The sequence below is a fragment of the Psittacula echo genome (assembly GCF_963264785.1).
Source record: "Psittacula echo genome assembly, chromosome: 5".
NCBI classification, from domain to species: domain Eukaryota; kingdom Metazoa; phylum Chordata; class Aves; order Psittaciformes; family Psittacidae; genus Psittacula; species Psittacula echo.
Window position 1 is genome coordinate 21,349,668 of NC_137739.1, and position 21,387 is coordinate 21,371,054.

General features: G+C 42.7%; 1 protein-coding gene across 1 annotated transcript; it reads left to right on the plus strand.

Annotated features, from left to right (window-relative positions):
- Positions 1-8,250: 8,250 nt before the first annotated feature.
- On the plus strand, positions 8,251-11,725 carry FGF4 (fibroblast growth factor 4; the record flags this gene model as incomplete). The annotated part of the gene is made up of 3 exons (XM_080618417.1): positions 8,251-8,922; positions 9,731-9,834; positions 11,549-11,725. Exons 1-3 carry the CDS (start codon positions 8,619-8,621, stop codon positions 11,723-11,725), a joined length of 585 nt encoding a protein of 194 aa, XP_080474543.1. The 5' UTR covers positions 8,251-8,618.
- Between the last annotated feature and the right edge of the window lie 9,662 nt (positions 11,726-21,387).

Here is a 21,387-nt window from a genome sequence, read left to right on the forward strand (position 1 = left end):
TTCAAAATAGAAGAAAAATAAAATGAATGTTCATTGCTGAGACCTAAGGAGTTTGTGTGGCTTCATTGAAAATGCTGTCCAGTCCTGTTCCTTCCTTCATCTGCAGGCACAAAAGTAGACCCTGTGAGAAATGTGCTCAATACCAGGAATCATCAAAATGAAGATAAGCAGACTCTCTTTTTCTTTTGCTTGTTTATTTTTTACCCTGCATGTATTAGTTCCTGTAATGCTGATGTTACTGTAGCTCTCATAGCTTTATTAGTGAAGCAAGAAAGATAGAGAGGAAACAGGTAATATTAAAATGGTTGACTGGAACAAAACTGTTCTGGGCATTGGATGGTAAAAGGAATTAATTATTAAGTCAAAAAAATCAAGCAATACAGTGTGCTATCACTGCAGGTTTCTTGGTGTCAAAGGGATTTTTCTGGGCAAGGATCATTCCTCAAAACTTATTTACTTACATCTTGTGTGATCTAAACTTGGAGTGAGGACTGGCTCCCACTGTAATCTATAAGACACGTTATTAAACAGCATGAAGAGAGTGAATAACAGATGTGTCAAAACTAAAAACAAATATTCTAGACATATCTGATGACAGATGACTAGCATGTCTGTTGACAGATAATCTGTTTTACACACTTCTGCAATATGCTTCTTAGCTATGTATCTGTCATCTTTTCTTTCCAAATATCTTGAAGGAGAAGAAACTACATTTTACTTAATATATTAGCGCTGTCATTATGGGACATAATGCAGACAAAACATAAAGCAACACAGAATTTGATGAATAACCTCCATGCCAGTTGGTCCTTCAAGCTCTAGAGCTGTTATCTCTGTATACCTCATGGCCTGCAGTTTACTTTTCAAGTACTCACCCAGCACACCATGCAATTGTTTCTGTCTGACTTCAGCAGGAGTAACAGTGCTGAACTAGGTGCATGTCTGAGTAAACTCTCTGTTGAACTATGGAGTTATAACTGTTTTCAGGGCCACAGTGCAAGACAAAGCCTTTGCCGTTGCCAATACCACAGGTGGTTATTAAGAAAGGGCTTTCAGACACATTTCAGGATGTCTGTGTTCCAGCTTCCACCCTACACAACCCAGAAGGTGCAGAAATTTCTCCAAAATCAAAGGAGCCCAGCTGTGTCTCTTGGTGCAGGTGAGTGCCATCATTCTGCTAGACCCATTCAGCTGTCCTGTCTTCAAGGTTCAGTCATAGTCTAGTGGAAGGTGTCCCTGACCACAGCAAGCGGTTGGAACTAGATGATAAGGTCCTTTCCAACCCAGGCCATTCTATGATTCTATGATTGCGGGTTCTCAAAGTGCCGTGCCATGTTGAGAAAGCATCTTGCCTAGACCAGGCTTTGAGATCCTCCATCAGAGTAGTTATTCAACCCTGACAGATCATACAGACCTTCAACAACCTCTCTGATCTTGATTCCCCTTCTGCCACCCCAGACATGCTTGAGGGCACCTCATCTGACGGCAGCATAGCTGCCCCTTCACTGCCACAGCAAGCAGTGCACTAGGAAGGAGGATAGCAACACACAGCTCATGGAGGTATTCTGAGGATATGGCCTCTACCTCCTCAGAAGACTCAGACCTTGCAGTGATGCGCACCTCAAAAAGTCCAAGAGTAAATAAGGGAAAGAGGCATGTGTTCATTTCACAGTTGTGACACTAAAGGTCAACTGGAAAAGCTAGTCTCCTACATGCTTAGAGAGGTTAGGAATTGTACAGCTAGGTCCAGATATGTTCTGACAGATTTTAAGTGGGGCTTTGCTGGGAAGTTGTAAAATTCAGCAATACACGTCATTTGCTTACAGCAGCCAGTTTTCTTCATGTTAGCCACCGGTAACAAATGATTCATACAAGAGAGGCCACATGTTGAACAGATTCATGTAAAATGACTATGCTACATTCAAAGTCAGCTAAAACATTCTCACACAAAAAAGTTAACTTAAGCTCCTATTTCCCACAATAACAATAATGAAAATAAGCTTAACAAACACTTACCCCCATTCTCAAAACTAATTTTCTGTTACGTTTCCTTTTCCCAGTTTTGTTTGGCAGAGTGTCAAATGGTGTATCAGCAAAAGAGTGAGTGCCATAATCTGACAGAGGAAAAAAATGTATATTTTTAGTTTTAAAGTGTTTATAATTTCAGTAGGTAAAAAGAATATAGGACAAGGAAGAACAAAATAGCATATGCAGAAGTGTCAGCAATGAATGTGAAAGTATAAGCCTGTGAGTTTTAGTATAAGACCAAGCTTGGCTGGGAACTGAGTTCTCTAAAAAATACCTTCGTTAACAGCTGAAGCACTCTAAACATATTTCTCTACCTAGGTTCTTAGCAGACTTCCCTTTCAAACTTTGATTCAAACTTCATGAAGATGAGAGCCATGAGCCTATGGCAAGACCCTGGGACATGATTGCCCTCAAAAATCATCTGGTTTGACTGATGACTTCCCGAGACATTTCCATTTTCCCATCCCATTGAGTCCTGCTCTTCAATAATACAAACTCCAGTAATATTCCTGAGGAGTCTTCATATCCTCCATTTCCTCCACTTGTCCCACCACCCCACAGAAAAGTATCTCAGGTTTCAGGAACTGTCACTAATCACAACATCAGAGAGAAAAACCACTTAAGGCTGCAAAGAATTCTTCCCTTAGCTGGTTCTCATGGCATTGCTCCCCAAAGCTCATTTTCAAGCCAGGCATAGCTTATGCGTTCAAGTAAGCAGCAGCACCATAAAGGTGACTGCAGAAGATCCACCACGCTGGACACATCCTTCCACCCTGCAGTTAAGATCTGGGCGTTGTTTATTCATCCTTTACCACGAATGTAACTTACATGAGGGGCATTTGTTTCTGTAACTCTGTCATCTTGTCCTGAAGAGTGAGAAGAGAGTAGAACAGCAACAGAAAAAAAAAGACAGGATAGTAGGCAGCTGGAAGCATGGTCAGCAAAAATTGCTGATAACAGAGTGAAAGCCACTGGAGCATAGAAAACTGCTGGAAATATAGAGCAGTAGTGACAGTAGGGTTAGGAATTTTTGTGATGAGGAATGCACAGTGAAAGAAAATCATGGAGCAAAGCTTCAGCCTACAGAAACAGGGAGAGAAGCAGAGGGTATAGCAGGTTGTCCAGATGTGTTTCTTCACCTGAGAGCTATATGTCAGTGACAAGGACCAGTAGGACAAGGAAATGGCTTACAAAGGCCATGCTTGGGTAATGGCCTCGGGTCTCCCAGAGCTGTTGTCACCACATCACCATCTCACTTCGAGCTAATGCTGCAGGAACAGTAATCTTACAGCTCAAAAGCAATAATGCAAACAAATCAAGCACAGAAGCTGAGAAAGAGGCTACTGAGACACTGAATCTAGTTCACAGAAAGTTAAGTATCTGTGGCCTGCTCTTCCGGTGGGAGCTCCTTGGCCCATCCTTGCAGCAGTGGGTGTGTATTACGGACTGTAGTGATAGGAAAAGGGGTAATAGATTCAAATTTATACAGGGAAGTTCAGGTTAGTTATAAGGAAGAAGTTCTTTATTATGAGGGTGGTGAGGCGCTGGCACAGGTTGCCCAGAGAAGCTGTGGCTGCCCCATCCCTGGCAGTGCTCAACACCAGCTTGGACAGATCCTTGGCCAACATGGTTTAGGTGCCCATGCCCGTAGCAGGGGGTTGGACCTAGGTGATCTTAAGGTCCCTTCCAACTCAGACTATTCTATGAGTCTATATGAGCAGCAGGGTCACAAGCCGGAATTGTGTATTGCAACATCTAAGTTGCTGAATACCTACAGGAGTCACACAGATGGACATGGTCATGTCTTCTGATCTCTGCTTTATAGAGAGATGTACAACTGCACAAATTCACCAGCAGCAGAGGGGGTACCTGTTAAAAGAGTCCGTACCCATAACAAGCTAAGTAATGTTCAGAGGTCACACTGAATCAATGCAAACACACTGCAGAGGTTATTGGTGCCTTTGTTATCTGCCCAGTATTGTAGCTGCCTGCTGCTATACTCCACTGCCCTTTCTCAATATATAACACTACAACATCACTCAAGATAATAAGGTCTTGATCATAGCAAGACGTTCACAACAGCAAACAGCCTGGGCATGGAGAGATCAAATAGACAAGCTGCAAACAGAGAAGAAAAAGAGTGCATCTGACTCTCTAGCTTGTGTGGGGGTATGTGTGTTATGCAGGCAGCAGAGGCCTGGATGGCGAAGGTCTCCCAGCGATCCTGGCCATCCAGGGCTTGGGCCCCCAGCACTGTGCCACATTCCAACCTCCTTCTCTCCCAGGCATGTGCCCCTGCTCACACAGAAAGGCAGCCAGACGTGAACTTGAGAAAGCTTCCTCAGGCGAGTCCCTTCCTCAACATGGGGTAGTTGTCTTCCAAAATAATCATAATTAAAAGGGGCATACACAAAGGGAGAGCTGGGGTGTGATGTTGCTTTTTTACCGTGTCCTTATAGCATTCAAACATAGTGAAAGGGATTTTTTTCCTAACAATATACTTCTCCGTGCCCCTTCTAGTACACTCCCCATCCTTTGAAATGAAAGAATTTCAGTATAATATTTGCCTACAGCAGAAAAGCTCATGAGCAATATCTTTCAGGGTCATTTCCATCTATTTACTGGAGTTAATAAATATGTAAATTGATTTTTAAATGGTGGACATAGACCCCTTTAGAGATATAGAGACACAGCCAAGTTCAGATGACTGCTATGTCAGTGCAATTGCAGAATCATTTCTATAAATGTTGTAAAGATATTGCAGATTCCTCCTTATTTTCCCCTTTTCCTTTCGGAATAGATTATATGGGGCTTGAGCCTGGATGTGGACCTGAATTCTGCCCATCCTTTCTACTTTTTCCTACTTTAAGCCTAGAGGAACTTGGAAAGCAGAGCTGTCTGAACTGTGATATCCACATATGCTTCTCAGGAAACAGGCAATACAAAGATGAAGACGTTTTACCTGTTTTAATGTTTAAATTATTGCTGTGAAATAGTGTGTGACATCAGGTATAGGGTGAACTCTGTGGCTTAGAAGCATTGAGACTAGTGTTTTATAGGCAGACTGCACACAAACTCACACACACATATGCAATTTGAAAGCAAAACCAAGCCTCATAGTTTCCTTCTTAGCTGGAAATTTGTAGATTTTCCTCTCAGAAAGGTTAGTTTGAAGCCTGTATGGGAAAAGTGCCATTTAATTCTGTAACAAGTTGAAGTGAACTTGCAGAAGCGTCCCTTATTAATGGGTGATATGACAACGTGATTTGGTGTTTTGGACACTCAGTGTAATCATTTAGGATGTGCTTTAGCAAACATGTGATTTCAGAGCCTAACAGGGCATTTTAGGACCCATTTCCATATGTCCCAAAGGGATGAAGGTATTCAAAGGGATGAAGGTATTCCAGGTCTCTGGGCCTCCAGTGCACATCCCTACATTCAAGCTTTAATGTGCTTTCACATTCACAGGACTAAGGCCTCAGAGTTCGTGGTTTTTTGGGTCAGGGATAATCACTGTCAGTGGCAGTAAGACCTAGCCCTGACCCATCAGCTGAGGGTGTTAGACCGCACTTCTGCTGCAGGAGAGAAGCTGCTGGTTAGGGATGTTGGCAGAAGTACTGCTCCTTGGCCTTATCCTTCAGAGGGTAAATAAACTTAATGTCAAATTCATCCACTGTTATCTGCTAACAGTAAATAATTCAAGTTTTGAGGTGAGGTGGGATCGCACTGTTCTATGGCCCCCAAGGAAGGATAAGTTGTGCAGCACAGCCTTTGCAGAGCAGTTTCCAAACCTATGAGCCTTTGCCTGATGCACAGCCCTTTCATCCAGAACTAATCCATCTGTATTGTCAGGTGGAAGAGGGGTTTGGATGGAAAAATAGTAGATGTCTGGGTGTTTGACAGAGGTGGGTTTACCAGCCTGTAAATCTCCACAGAGAAAAATCTCAACTCTGCTCTCTTTAAACACATGCAGGAATTGACTTATTTGACACTGAGACAAAACTACATCAAGGAGACTTTTACCTCTGTAGCACCAGATTGCAATCACCCACAAGGCAGCAAGTCTCTTTTTTCATCCTGAGAGTCGTGGTTGAAGAGACACACACACTGTGTATATGCACCTTACAAGAAGAAATAAAAGCACATCATCTAAGTTTGCTCAGGTTTAGCAAAGGTCAGAGATTTTCGCACCTAGGTGAGCTGTCATCTGGCTTGGGGCAATTCTCTTTTCTCTCGCATCCTTTGCTGGAACAGCAGGAGAGCTTTACTGGTGTGAAAGACTAAGCTGTCTTCAGGCTATAAAGGACTCGAGTCACAAACCATTTCCCCCCTCACCATGCACAATTTTGTATTAATTCAGGACCTTCCAAAATTGTCCTGATATCTCCACACCTGTTGGTTCTGAAAACCTGTTGAAGGCCGAGGCTTATGCTAAGGGAGGTGATATTACTTAGGTCTAAACTAAGTAATTCTAGACCAGCGGGGTCAAAACTTCTACTTTTAAACACTGAGCTTTGTTTTCATGATCTTAAACCAAATGAAGTAATCCCCTAGGAACAACTGCATCATTAAGGCACAACAGCAACATCTAAGGAATTGCACCACATAAATACATGTAGAAAATAATCAATACTTGCATGAACAGGACACCTCTAAAACATGGGAATAAACTGGCACTACAGCCCCTACTAGTTCAGTTACCAAGAGGCAGCTCCACATGTTGGTGCTCCAGAGCAATGCTGTACTTTTGCATTTCTTAGAGGGATATTTAGAATCAAGATCTTTATTACCACTTTTGAGCACATGCTGCCTCTTTAATCATTTCACTCTTTAATAAAGCCTTGGTTCTTTCCTTTGTTTTGTTTTGGTTTTTTTTCTCTTGCATTTTTCACTTCTTAAACCTCCCATGCAACAACTATTTTGGCTTTTAATGAAGAGAATTTTTCTGCATCCAGCAAACTGTAAACCATGTCGCTTGGATACAGCAAAAGCCGAAATTCCACAGATTTCCATAAAGTCATACATTGTGTTGGGAGGGGGAGTGTGCAGGGCATTCTTTGATTTTTGTCTCCTGCATTAGCATTTTTAGAGAAAAAGAGGAAGAAAGAGAAAAGGAAAGGGAGAGAGAAGGGAGGAAAGAAAGTAAGAAAGAAATAAAAAAGAAGGAAGATGGCAGAAAGAAAAAAGAGAGAAAGGAAGGAAAAGAAAGAAAGGAAGGAAGAGAGGGAAGGAAGGAAGGAAGGAAGGAAGGAAGGAAGGAAGGAAGGAAGGAAGGAAGGAAGGAAGGAAGGAAGGAAGGAAGGAAGGAAGGAAGGAAGGAAGGAAGGAAGGAAGGAAGGAAGGAAGGAAGGAAGGAAGGAAGGAAGGAAGGAAGGAAGGAAGGAGAGAGAGAGAGAAAGAGAGAGAAAGAGAGAGAAAGAGAGAGAAAGAGAGAGAAAGAGAGAGAAAGAGAGAAAGAAAGAGAGAAAGAAAGAGAGAAAGAAAGAGAGAAAGAAAGAGAGAAAGAAAGAAAGAAAGAAAGAAAGAAAGAAAGAAAGAAAGAAAGAAAGAAAGAAAGAAAGAAAGAAAGAAAGAAAGAAAGAAAGAAAGAAAGAAAGAAAGAAGGAAAGAAAGAAAGGAAAGAAAGAAAGAAAGAAAGAAAGAAAGAAAGAAAGAAAGAAAGAAAGAAAGAAAGAAAGAAAGAAAGAAAGAAAGAAAGAAAGAAAGAAAGAAAGAAAGAAAGAAAGAAAGAAAGAAAGAAAGAAAGAAAGAAAGAAAGAAAGAAAGAAAGAAAGAAAGAAAGAAAGAAAGAAAGAAAGAAAGAAAGAAAGAAAGAAAGAAAGAAAGAAGGAAAGAAAGAAAGAAAGAAGGAAAGAAAGAAAGAAGGAAAGAAAGAAAGAAAGAAAGAAAGAAAGAAAGAAAGAAAGAAAGAAAGAAAGAAAGAAAGAAAGAAAGAAAGAAAGAAAGAAAGAAAGAAAGAAAGAAAGAAAGAAAGAAAGGAAGCCGCTGTGATGAACGCAAAATATGACCTTTTCTTTTCAAAAAGTTTGTGCTGTCCCTCTCTTTTAGCACCAGTGCTGCTCACCCGTTGTCTTCAAGACGCTTCGGAGCTGTTAAGCATCTAGGGGTGATAATTTGACTTTCAGCTAAACCGGAGGGCTGAAGCAGACAGCAGTAGGTGGTGATGTAATAGGTACCAACGCATATGGATATATAAATATCGTGGCTAGGACTAAAGCGCTATGGCTAAGCAGCTATTAGAAGAAGATCAGCACTTCAGACAAGACTCCTGGAGTTGAGATCAAGTTCAGAAGCTTTTGCTTCTGGGATTTCCTCTCCATGCAGCCAGCACAGGGAAACAGCAAATCCTCCGGGGACTGAGCGCGGGACCCCCTTCCTTCCCTCCGGCCCCACTTTTTCTTCCCCCCCCCTTTTGTGTGTGTGTTCTGTTTCGGGTTTGGTTTTTGGGGTTTGGTTTGTTTTGTTTTGTTTTTCTTTTTTTTGGTTGGTTTCCCTTTTTTCCTCTCTTTCCCCCCTTCCTCCTCCAACTTTTGACCTCAGTATAAAGCGGGAGCTGGGGGGAAGCGTCTTTTCGGAGCCCCTAAACCGGGATGCCTCTCCCCGCTGCGCTGCTGCCGGCGCTGCTCCTGGGCGTGCTATGGCCAGGAGCCGTTCGCGGCCGGTCGCTCACGAGTCATTTCCCCTCCGGGCCCCGCCAGCGCCGTTGGGACGCTGCTCTCTTCGCCCGCTCCGTCGCTCGCCTCCCGGCCGAGCGCCGCGACGCCACCCGCGACGGCGACTACCTCTTGGGTATCAAACGTTTGCGACGCCTTTACTGCAACGTGGGCATCGGTTTTCACATCCAGGTCCTGCCCGACGGCCGTATCGACGGGATCCACAGCGAGAATCGATACAGTAAGCCGGAGACGACCCCCGTGGAGGGGAAGGTGAGGCGCTCCGCGACCGCGGAACCGCCCTCGAGGGAGGTTCTGCGGGGGCAGAGCGGCTCACCTGCCTCGTAGAGCGGTGTGTGGTTAAAAGTGTGGGTGCATGGCTGATCTCTAAGTACCCTAACAATCTCGCCTGTCCACGGCACCACCGAGCTGCCGGCCTCGGCTTCCCCGGGGGCGGCGGGCGCCGGGGGCAGCGGGGCGGCGGCGGAGGCCATGGGGGGCTCCAGAGGAGCAGCTCGGGGGCTGCTCGGCGCCGTGCTTGACACCAGCAGGTACCAGGTGTCGAGGTTGGCTCAACATCTGCAGGGCCCGCAGAATCGTGGGCCCCCCCAGTCTGAGAAGGGGCCGGGGAGAGGGCAGATCTCCCCCAGACTTGAAAAGCATCTGCTGGGGACTTAACCCCGTGGCCCCATGGCTCTGATATCCAACTGAAACAATAAGATCCGGGAGGGGGGATATGAGCTGCATGATGACAAACGTTTCGCTTGCCCCAGGCACAAACTCTGGCTTATTTTAACCTCATCTACACAGGAGGATGCCTGGGGGCAAAGTAAAAATAGATGCTTGGCTAAAAGGAGAGAGGTCCCAGCATGGGGCATAGTGGAGCACGTTGAGCATGAGGCTGAGGCTCTGTGGCCACCCACAACGGTGCTTGGGCATGGGGATCCATACCACGCCGGGAATGAGAGCTTCTAGGTGAGGGCAGCATTGGCACCACGCACTCCTGTGCACAGCCCTTTGTCTCCCTGATTCCTATGTCTCCTCTGTAGGTCTGCTGGAAATCTCCCCCGTGGAAAGAGGAGTGGTGAGCATATTTGGTGTTAGAAGTGGACTCTTCGTGGCCATGAATAGCAAAGGGAAACTCTATGGATCTGTAAGTAGCCACCGAGTGTGTGTCTGGGGGAGGAGGGGACCATGATCAGCTGGGGTGGGAGGTGTGAATGGTGCTAAAAGCTGCCCAAGCCCCATCATTGCCCCTCCTGGGTCAGAAAACAAAAAGCAGACCCTGTTGCCTTGTTAATAGAAGGTGTGCTGCCCAGGTATGCTGCTTAATGAGATTTTGAAGTGAAACCCACTCTTTTACCTTATGCTTTTTCCTTGGTTCCCTCATAAAAACTATAGTCACCCATCCATGGTACCCTTCTTGCCTACCATGTAGACCAACCGAGCAGTCAATTTGTGTGGCAAGACCTCAAGCTAGCCTCCGTCCATCTCTTTCTTATATTTAAGTACAAACAGCCTCAAGCAGGTATGGTAATTGCTCATTCTATCTCCCAGAGGGCACTTGAACTTGGGATCAGGGAGGCCCCCACAAATGATCCTCTATGATGTGATGAATCAGTTATTATCACATACTTAGTGATCCCTCTTTGTTAGTGCTCTTGTTTGGGGAGTCTGTTCCCATGAGAGTTCAGCATTCTCAGGATTTGGACTTCTACAAGAAGGCAGATCTATTAGGAGACAATACAGATCTTTTTGACGCTGAATCTGTGGAAATGATAGAGGCATTTTATAAAATACACTTGAGGCGGACAAAAGGAGTGCATGCCCTTGCCCATGTTGAGCTGACCTCCTGCTTTTGAGTTCACCTCTGTAAGAGTTACTGACCTGCATAATTTCAAACCCATGTTCCTTCCTTACCCATGGCTTTTCTATTTCATGTTTCTCAATGATGCTTTCAAGAAACTTGGGCTGAGGAAGAGCCAAACCATGTCAAAGTTACCTAGGGCATTTTCACATGAAGACACGAAGCATCCAGAATTACCTTCTGGGACATCAGTCCTGTTACACAGGATTTTGACATTTATAAAAGTCAGGCAGAATCAGTCACTAAAGTGCAAGAGTCCCCTTTGCGTCATTCCTTAGGAAGTCTGCTGCTTCGGTGTCCTGTATAAAGTAATTCCCAGTGCAGTATTGATCTTGGCAGGCTGAGACTTCCCTTAGAAAACCCTAGGCTTTTGCTCACTAGTAAGAGATGAGTTCATCTGTTACTCTCCAGATAACACACTTGCAACACCCGTCCCTCTTCGTATTTACAGATGAAACCTCTTCACTGAAAGGGTGCCTTTTGTCAGCTCTGTTTTCCCTTTGGATAGCATAAGTTATTCAAACCCTTCCTTAGATTTTAAAACTGAAGAAACAGAAAATACCATGTATGCTGAGTGTCTTTAAAATGCTTCTTTCTCCTCAAGCAACACAAGGAAATGCTAGCAGTCAGATTTTTCTGAAGCCTCTCAGGCAATTTGTTGCTGGCAGGACAACCACTGAACAATTAAATGAGCAGGGCAGCAGAATTGGGCCTTATCCCCCTGCAGTACTGTTTAAATGTGCCCCTCTCCCTCAAGAGCTATGGGTGTCCTTCCCACCGTTAGGCGGACATGCTCAGCCTGGACGCAGCATCCTTAATCATCCTCTGCATCTTGAGTCCTGTTTGAAGCTTCATTTGGGTGACCACTTCAAAAGGTTACTAACTGGGGGGAGTCAGCTGCACATTTCCTCTCAGCACACCTTCTACACCTGGTAGCAAGAATATTTCCACACCTGATGTTTAAAATTCCTTCCCTCTCATTCTATCCTTTTAATTTCAGACCCATTTCAATGATGAGTGCAAATTCAAAGAGATTCTCCTGCCAAACAACTACAATGCTTACGAATCCAGGATTTATCCCGGGATGTATATAGCCCTGAGCAAAAATGGAAGAACAAAGAAAGGCAATAAAGTATCTCCCACAATGACAGTGACACATTTTCTACCCAGAATCTGAGACATTTCCCTTCAGACCTACCTCAGCACAGGCGAAGATGCAAGACACGTTTGGGGAAATGAAACATGTTGCACTTTTACTGGAAAGTTTTATGCAAGAGTAGGTGTAAGATATTTAAGTTAATTATTTAAATCTGTATATATTGTCACAAAAGTTATTTATAGTTCTGATTCTTATTTGTGGGTTTGGTTTTTTTTAATTTCTGAAAAAACCGAGCCTCCGACCCAATGTATTTCATTTCATGGTGCAACAATAGAAAGTTTCTGCTTTGTGGTTTATTTAATTTGTTTCTAAGTTATCACAGGTGTGCTGCTACTCCGTGTCCTAAACCAGGTGGAATTCAATTCCTTTAGTACAATGTTTTGCACTGTTTGTGTGTCATATGGTGTCTACCACTGTACACGTGTTTGTTTGTTATGGTGGCTTTATTCCCCTCAGCGTGTTCTCCAACCTCCTCTGTGATTCCCATAGAAGCTCTTTGCCTCTGAAAAGGAATGGAGGGATGCCTGGGTAGGATGCCAGTGTGGAGCCACACACAATGCCTGACCTCCCTTATGCAGAGTTGGTATTTCATTGGAACAGGATTGGTTTACCTTGGTGCTGAAGGGCTATCCCCCAAATCTGTTTTTAGATCTGCCAGTGATGAACTTTGAACTTTCCTGCGGTCCATCTTAGAGCTGCCAGGCAGTAGAGAGGCTGAAGCACCTATAGAAACTCAGCAGGATCGGGGCTGGGGTTTATTATTTAGATCAACAGCAGCATACAATCTTTTGAGGCCTTCAATGGAAGCTTATACTGCATACGATTGCTTGGCATTAAGCTAAAACAAAATGTGTGTGCCCCTCCCTCCGTGAGCGCACTGTGCAACATGCCACTGTGAACCAATTACATTGTGTTCAAATCAAATCAAATCCCCTTTCATATTTGGAGACTATATTCATTTTGCAAAGTTTCTGAAACTCCTTAATACTCCTCAGTTTTTAAAAGGCAAAAAGCTTTTGCTGGCTGGTAAAAACCACAAGCTCCACAGAGAGATTAGATTGATTGCAAGGAGTTGAGGTTGTTTTGTACTATTTATCCTTTTTGGTGCAGTATTTGGAAGGAGAAATATGCTGCTTTTTTCTGTCTCATTCCCTGACAAAGTCGATTAATTTCTACCTCACTAGTTCTCCCAGCCAGTCTTCTAACAAAAGCTGCATGAAAGGAAGGTACATGCTTTTCTGCTTGGTCTTACAGTTCTGGAGGAGGGCCCGGGGGAACAATCGGAATCCCAAATCTTTTTTTTTTTTCCATATGTAGCCAGAACTATTCAGGATAGAGTTGGTTGCATCCTATTTGAGCCTTGTCACGTTTGAGCTATCTTTACCCGGTGGTTTACTTTTAGTAAGGATAATCATGGTGAAAATATTTGCAGACAGCTGTCAGCCTGCAGTACTATATCGTCATTAAGTAACCTTATATTTTTCTTTATATATTTTGCAAGTGTAACTCATGTCGCTAATGTGATGAAGGAAAAGAAAAGTCTGATTAGGGGGGAATCACTAAAAGGATCCATTTATCCTTTTTTCTTTCTTTCTTCCTTTTTTTTAAAAGATGCCTCATCCTCGGGGAAACAGTATGTTAAGTGGAAACCAGAACTAGCCATGTATGATGACTTAGAGGATGTTTACAGATGGTCTTCCAATCTGAGCTAGTTATTTCTGACTACATGAAAATCTGAGTTCAGCTTTTTTTGTTTTCTCTTTACATTCCTACACAAAAGCCTTTGTTCCTTTGTAATGGTATAAACTTGCCTGTATTCCCTACTTATAAATGACCTTGAAGACAAAATCAACTCATCAAAGTTCAGTAAGACCAGAGCAGACCAGGACCAGATCTTAAGGCAGCTGCTGTGAAAGCAAAAATAACAATAAGAAAAAGGAAGCCAAGTCAAGAGAAAGTGCGTAGGAAATGTCATGCCTAAGGATTTGTTATATTTTTTTCCCTGTAATTTGGGGGATTTCTGTACATCCTATGTTTTCTGTATGTGAGTAATCATTGTGTAATTATCACCACTACCTCTAACAACCAGTGATGTTGTTCCAGATTTCAGATAGCAAAACCAGATCACTAAGATTTTTCTCTGGGAATGGTTCTTTGTCACTTTTCACTCCATTAAATCCACAACTGACGGCCTCACACAAAATACATTCAGAGGTAGTTGTAATTTTGAAGTATTGTGATGAAAACTTGATAACAATGTTACATGGGATGAGCTTTCACCATTTACCAGATTCTGTCTGTAGTTTTATACAGGTGCTGTTCAAGACTGTGGTGTATGTGCTGTGCACATTTAAATGCATAATAAATGGTAAACGTTTACAAGGTATGGCACCCTGGCATTGATTTTAACTCTTTAGAAGGGAATGCTCCTGCAGTGGAAGACAAAAATTGCTATTTTACTTTCCCAAGGAGGGGGGAGTCTGCGCCTATGCCAGCTACTTCACAAATGACAGCCTGGATTTCTTACTCAGCTAAAGTTCCCCCTGCCAAAGTTGGAAATAGTCCAGGAAAGCCCAGCTTCCTGAGCTCGGAAACAGATATGCACACTTGCATCTGCCCCACACTAGTATTCTTACACGTATTATCTGTGTGGTTATTAACAATGGCAGCTTTTGGTGCAGTATCTAGTGTTAAGGATCCAAAACACAAACTGGCTTTGGAGTTTTTTGGATGTAAACATTACAAATGAAACCTGAGTGCCTTTTTCTTGGCTTGTATGAGTGCTGCTTGCTTGCCCTGTGAAGTACTATGTTGATGTAAGAATTTGTACGATTACCTCTTTGATTGGAGATACTGTCTCTTTTTACAGTTAGTTATTATACTCATAGATGTGTATAGAAAGATGAAGCGCTGTATAGCACAATTTACGCCAAGATTCTTTTGCACAACTCTTATTTACAAATACTCATGTGTATACACTTGTAGACACACATGCGCACTATGTTGAATCTCTGTATTTGCAGTTTTAGCCCCCTTCCAAGGATTAGGGAAGGATATGTACTGGGAATTATAATATTCAAGTTTGATCTGGCACACCTTGATGGCAAAGGGAGTTTGTTCAGCTAAGTAAGAGCCATGCGAAACAGAATGCCACACCCCAAAACACACACTTCTCCATTTTCCACTGAGTGATATTCTTTTTCCTGTTCCTAGAAAGGGGGATACAATAGATGAGCTGAGAATGCTCAGTGCCCTCACTCCAAGTAAGACCAATTTCTCTCTGAATTCTATAAATACGTAGCACAGGTGGGGTTTTTTTTGACTGGATAAGTATAGCTGCAGCATGTTTAATGCTTCTAAGAATAGAGGCAGAATAAATAGGCATGCAGACATATATAATATTTTTTCATAATTGATTTTTATTGTTTACAATGCTTTTAAAAAAGAGCAAAGGTAAATTTATTACTGCTAGGTCTTCCATAATAATAACAAAAAATTATGACCAGGGATTAAAAACGTATTTCAGCCTTTGGGAGATATCTGATTATAATTATGAGATTGAAGACAAATCCTAAGACTCGGCTCTTAGAAAGGTGAGATTTTAGAGTAGTAGCTTAGCAGGTTCATAGCACCCAGAGCGCTGGTGCTGCACATGTGGTAGAGAAACATTCCTCCTGTAGCATCACTCATTTTTTTGTTTCATTGCTCAGCCAACTTTCCTCACCTTGCCTTTGGAAGTACTAAAAGAAATGTATTCAAAGTGAAAATCAATTTTAACCCCTCAAGAAAGGCTCTGGTAGATCACTTGTTGCAATATTCCTGAGAGCATTGTCATGCTCCAGGTATGCCCAGTACTTCTGCCAGCCTCTACCAAACATTTCTCTGCACAGAACAACCAAAGACTTTGTTGGATGGATTAACCCCTTCTGTAAGCCAGGCACATTTCCCCCCATTCTGAGATGGTCCAGTCTGTCCTGTAGGATAAATGGAAGAGGAGCAGTGCCAGCATGTCCCTGCACCAGGCCCCTGCTTGCCAGGGGAAGGACAGATGAGGGCCCCAAGCCCCATCGCTCCTTTACAGACTCACAGGTTTGAAATGGTCCGTGCTTAACATTTTCTGACTCATCCGTGACATCTACCAAGTTGTCTGTGTCTAATCCGTGCTAATAAAAATCAGCATGACAAAACACTGCCTTGTATATAAATAGCCCCAGGTTTCAGAGTGGTCACTGTGTTTATAGTGCCAGATTCGGTTGTTCACACTTTACCACTTGGTTTCCATCACGGTATGTTAACTGACCATGCAAGTGGCCAATTAAAGAGAGTCTGTTAAGGGGAGAGGAGTCTTTTGGTAAAGACTAGCAGGCACTTCAGCAAGAAAGTTAAAAGGAATTCCCCGAAACACCGCAGCTCCTTTTATACGGCACAAAGTATTGCTTGCCAAGCACAGATGGGAACAGATTTTTAATGTAAAAAACCCAGTCTGAAGCTAAAAAAAATCCACCAAAACCCTAAACAAAATTACCTCGGTTCTTCTACTCAATAATCAAAACATAGATGGGATAGTGCAAAATTGTAATACCAAGTTTCTTTCAGTCAATACAACACGCAAAAAGGAGGCAAAGCATGATCTCAGTTTCCTGCACACCAGTTGTGATTTACAGTCTTCAAATAAGAAATATTAACCTGAACTGTTTGTTTTAAAAATTGATTACTTAAAAAAATAGCTTAATATCACGCAAAGAAATGTCTATGCGCAGTCACTTCAGGCAGACAATTATCTAATATAAAACAATGACAATTTCTTGTACTGTGTCATGACACATTAAAAAGAAGCTGGTCAGTGCTGTCTATAGAACTGATTAATTGGGGTGTTTTTTATTTTTAAGACTATTTATACTTTAGAATTTCTAAAATCTAAACAAATATTTCTGAAAACCAAGGATGTTTTTTTTTCCTTCTTGTAGCATGTGCAAATATGATGCAACCTCCTTTGAGCATGATATTAGAAGATGTATCTTGCCCATGCTGAAGACAAACTGAATTTTGAGAGCCACTCCTTAGCAAAGTCTTCTGCTGCCAATGGGCCTGCAACTTGAATGGTTCTGTGCTGGAAGTAAAGCAAGAGAGTGAAATGAAGATGACAGTTGCTAATAGAGTTCCTGTATGCTTTGTCACAGAGGCAGGAACTGTACAGTGAATGGAAGGCTTTTAAGGAGAGAACAGTTCAGTGCCATGCTGGAGAATCAGATGTTAGTGTCACCTCTGTCACCAGGAAACCTGTAATGTCATGCAACAAGTGGTCCATTCCTCCTCTTCTGAATGCCCGACATGACATCATGAAGTGTGGAGAAGCTGGTGAGCACCTGAAACTCAGCTCAGCTGCAGATGTGCTATGGCTATAAATGATTGGTAATGACAAGCACTATGAAATACCATGTTGGGAAGGTTTCAACATGGGCAGTTCGCATTACTGCAGCTTTGTGACATTAATAACTCTGTGCTCTACCTCCCTGTTTCCAAGCTGCATTAAACAGTATTCAGAATATGTCCATTAATATATTAATATATTAATATGGAGATCAGGAGGCCATACAGCTTGTGGGTGAGCAAAATAAAACAAGGAATGGGTGACCGTCCAGTGAACACCATCCATCCTGGGCCCTGAATGGGTCAAGACTCCTAAGAAAAAAGGTGCTGCATGACCAGATTTTAGTTGCATGGGCAGGGTTAATTCAGTTTTTCTTAAATTCTGAGTGCTGGATTGACCTTGGGTACCTTCTAGTGTCATTCTGTGTGTGTACATGCAATTACATTTTATTACTAGTCGTATTATTTTATTGTAGGTAGATACAGAAGTACTCTTTCTCTATGACTCCCCAGGCTGTGTTGACCTTCACTATCGTTCATTCACACTACTTCATATAGGTTAAAGAAAGTGATTTAGTGATGTTTGTACCAATTACCATATTTCAGGTTCAAATTGGTTGCTAATCAGGTTACCTCTGAAGTACAAATCAGATCTTTATCAGCTTAAAGGTATTTGGTAAGTGTGAAAGCCACTTGGTAAAACTCTGGGGCTTCTGGGGAATGACCATTTGCATACTTTTTCATTATCTCCACAGCTACATCTGTTTGCTTCCAAGTGCCTGCAAGAGAAGTGTTTGTAATGCTAGCTGGGGCCAATCCAGCTGTTTAATGTCATTGAGCTTATGGGTGCTTGTGAGAAGAAAGGGAGTACCACCTGCGGGATGTGCATCCATTAGAGATGAGAGAGACCTCAACCTTGTGGGGATCTTGTTTAGGGAAATTTAGAAGAAACGTCCAGCCTTGTACCTCTGACTGCTCAGCAAGCTTGGGATCTCAGCCTTGAGGAACATTTTGGATCTTTTGTTGGACAACTCTCTTTTATAAGGTCTTTCACTTGAACAGATGGTAACTGGGTCCTTGCTCTGATCCCTATCTGTGGTAGACATTGGCCTAGGCTGGCTCACAGCAGCTTATGGCTGAACGGTGTGGTGGGATGGATCACCTTCAAAGTGCTCCTTCATCACCAAGGCAAGGCTGCTCCAGTGCCTCCCCATGCCCACCATCAACACTGAAACCCAGCACAGCCATTTCCCTTCTGCAAGCCCCTTCTCAGCCCTGTCGCCAGCCAGGAAACACTAGGAGCCTTGGCACCTCCACTGGACACCATCCAGGGTGAGGACCACCAGTATGCCAGGCCTTGGAATCCCTCTCTTCTCTCTCCTGGGTAGCGCTAACCTGCAGAGTGGCTCTGTATTATCTGGTGGGAAAAGGCTGGGTTACAGCTACCCATCGTTCACTTTCCATGCTGAATCCCATTTCAAGAAACCCTGATGCTACCGGGAGCAGGAGCTCATCCATGAGGAGTTACACATTAACCGAAGCAGTTAGATTGCTATCTCACCTCTGTGGTCTCGCTCTGGAGCCAGACTGTCTTTTCGTCTATGTCTTTCCTTTAGATGAGGTTGGAGATAAAGCAGAATGATTTCCCTGGGCGCGAGCTTTGCAATCAGGATATTACTGCAGTGCGATGATCTCAGGTCTCCTGCGATGCTTGCTCCAGGAGCGGCCGTGCCTGTGCGGCTAGACAGGTCCAACCTGCCAACAGTCATAACTCTGCCTGCAATTTAGTACAGCTTCCCCACAGCCCCTAAGGAAAATTACCTTGGCTGCTTTTTCTTTGGTTTTGACCTTCCTTTGCTGGGGCTGGGTGTCTGGCACTGCCTTTCCACAGCAGCCCTGCCCAAGCCCAGCTCCCTCCTCACACACAAGAGGCTTCTTTTGCCCAGAAACATCCTCCATTCAACCCAGCACCCTTCCTGCTTCTATGCTGTCCCATTTTACATCTTTTCTTCTTGTTTTGACATGTCTTTTTCCCTCATACTCCTGCTATGATTTTCAGTTTTTCTTACTCAGTTTTTTTTACGTTGCTTAGTTGCATAACCGCCAATTGCCCCCCCTTTCTCTCCTACCTTTTCTATGCTTTCTCTTTCATAGAATCATAGAATGGTTTGAGTTGGAAAAGACTTTAAATCTCATTCAGTTCCTCATTCACAGGCAGGGACACCTTCCACTACAGCAGGTTGCTCAAAGCCCCATCCAACCTGGCCTGAATCACTTCCAGGGCCTTGAACACTTCCTTTGAGATCTTTTGTTGGATTTTATTCCGAAGACCTTATGAAACACATTAAAGCTAAAGACAATCAGCCTTTAGCTAAGCACGTACCTGGACCTGCCCACTGTGGCTGGTGTGGTCAGAACAGTGGTGATGCAAACTCTATCAACATGGGAGCAACTTGTACCCATATCCAACCTCGTGACTCAGAGATGTTAACATGCATGGACTATCTGCTACACTCTTGTCAGGGTGAGTTTATTTTCATAGAATCATAGAACGGTTTGGGTTGGAAGGGACCTTAAGAGGTCATCTTGTCCAAACCAAGTGCAATGAGCAGTCACATCTTCAACCAGAGTAGGTTGCTTAGAGCCCCATCCAACCTCACCTTTAATGTTTCTAGGTATGGGGCATCTATCACATCTCTGGGCAACCTGCTCCAGAGTTTCACCACCCTCATCATAAAAAAACATGCTTTCTTATATCTAGTCTGTATCTACCCTCTTTTAGTTTAAAATTCTTTCTTATTTCTCTGGTCAGTATCTACACTTTCTTTTCATCTTCTGTGTTAATTTCAAGCTCTTCTTCAGGTTAGCACAAAGCTTCTCACTTGCCTGTATTTTACTTTGACTCACTTATTTCCTTTCACTCAGTCCTTTGTAGTTTCTCCCTCAACATCTGAGGGTTGCAGAGGTATCAAGCTGGCTTCCACGAGCAATGACCTAACTACAGCGGTGAAGAGTTCAACATGGGCACTTTTCTGAAGAGCAAGGTGTATTAGCCACCAATCATAATGGAAGCAGAATTACACTATCAGGTGTCTGTTTGCCAGCCATAAAAACATAAACCCCAGGTCCTTTATGTTCCCTGATATCTTAACAGGTATGATTCACTGGATAGTATCTGTTTTGGCAATCATAGTGTAGGCATTTCAGCAGGCAGTTTTTTAGGCTGCTTAGGATGGTCAAGAAAAAGCACTTAGGTATTTATAGAACTATGTAAGTTATAAATACAACTACAATAGTCTTATGCCGTGCAAAGAAAGTATGCTTTGATGGAATAATCAAAACGTATTTTAGGCAGAAAGATATCTCTGTAGATAGCCGTATCTACACATAGCCTTGTGTTGAAAAGTGACTGTATTTTAGATTATTTGAAAGCAGAAACATGCCTGAAATCAGATCTGAAAATAGAAACCTAAAAAATTACATGGTAAGATAAACTGAAGGTCTTTGACCTCAGAGTTTAGAAATATATAGTCTTCCACAAATCCTAATTCTAGTAACACTAGTCACATCCAAGACAGTCACTTGTTTTCAATTAATGAATTAATTCTTGTTATTTATATTTCTCATTTAAACGTATAGAGAGACATAGATGAAAAATATAAATTTTAGAATAGGCATTCTACCCATAAAACACTATTTTGTTTCATGCCTTGGCATGATGCAGTGTTAAATTGTATTCTTATACTTTCCAGAAGTTAATTTAGAAAAGCAGGAAGGCAAATATGCATCTCTTCACCGATTTGTTCTGATTCTATTCATAGGGCACCAAACATTCTGTTCTTTTGATTCTGCAGAAAGCTCCGCTAGCTTTACAGATGTCTGCTGATTTCCAGGGACGCAGTGGGGCTCTCACCTGGACAAGCTGCTGTATCAACAGAATTGCTCTTACACGTAACCATTAATACAAATATTTCTTTATGTTGGTAGTGGGAATGCACTGAAGGCTGTATTCCTGGTAAAAGGAAAGAGGGCCTGAACTGACAATCCTCAATGCCTATTAAGGCAGAATCAGTTCAGGCTCTTTATACACTGCCCTGAAGAGTCACAAATAATACAACACAGCTCTATGAATGTGTCTATAAGCATAAACATATATATACATACTTTAAAATGTAACCTCTGCTAGCTATCAACATCTAATCATTTTTCACCTTTTGTGGGTAATTCTGAAATTGCACTGCAGTGTATATTTCAAAACAGTGACACTAGGGGAGAATCCACTCAATTATTCCCTTGAAGTCGATGCTAAT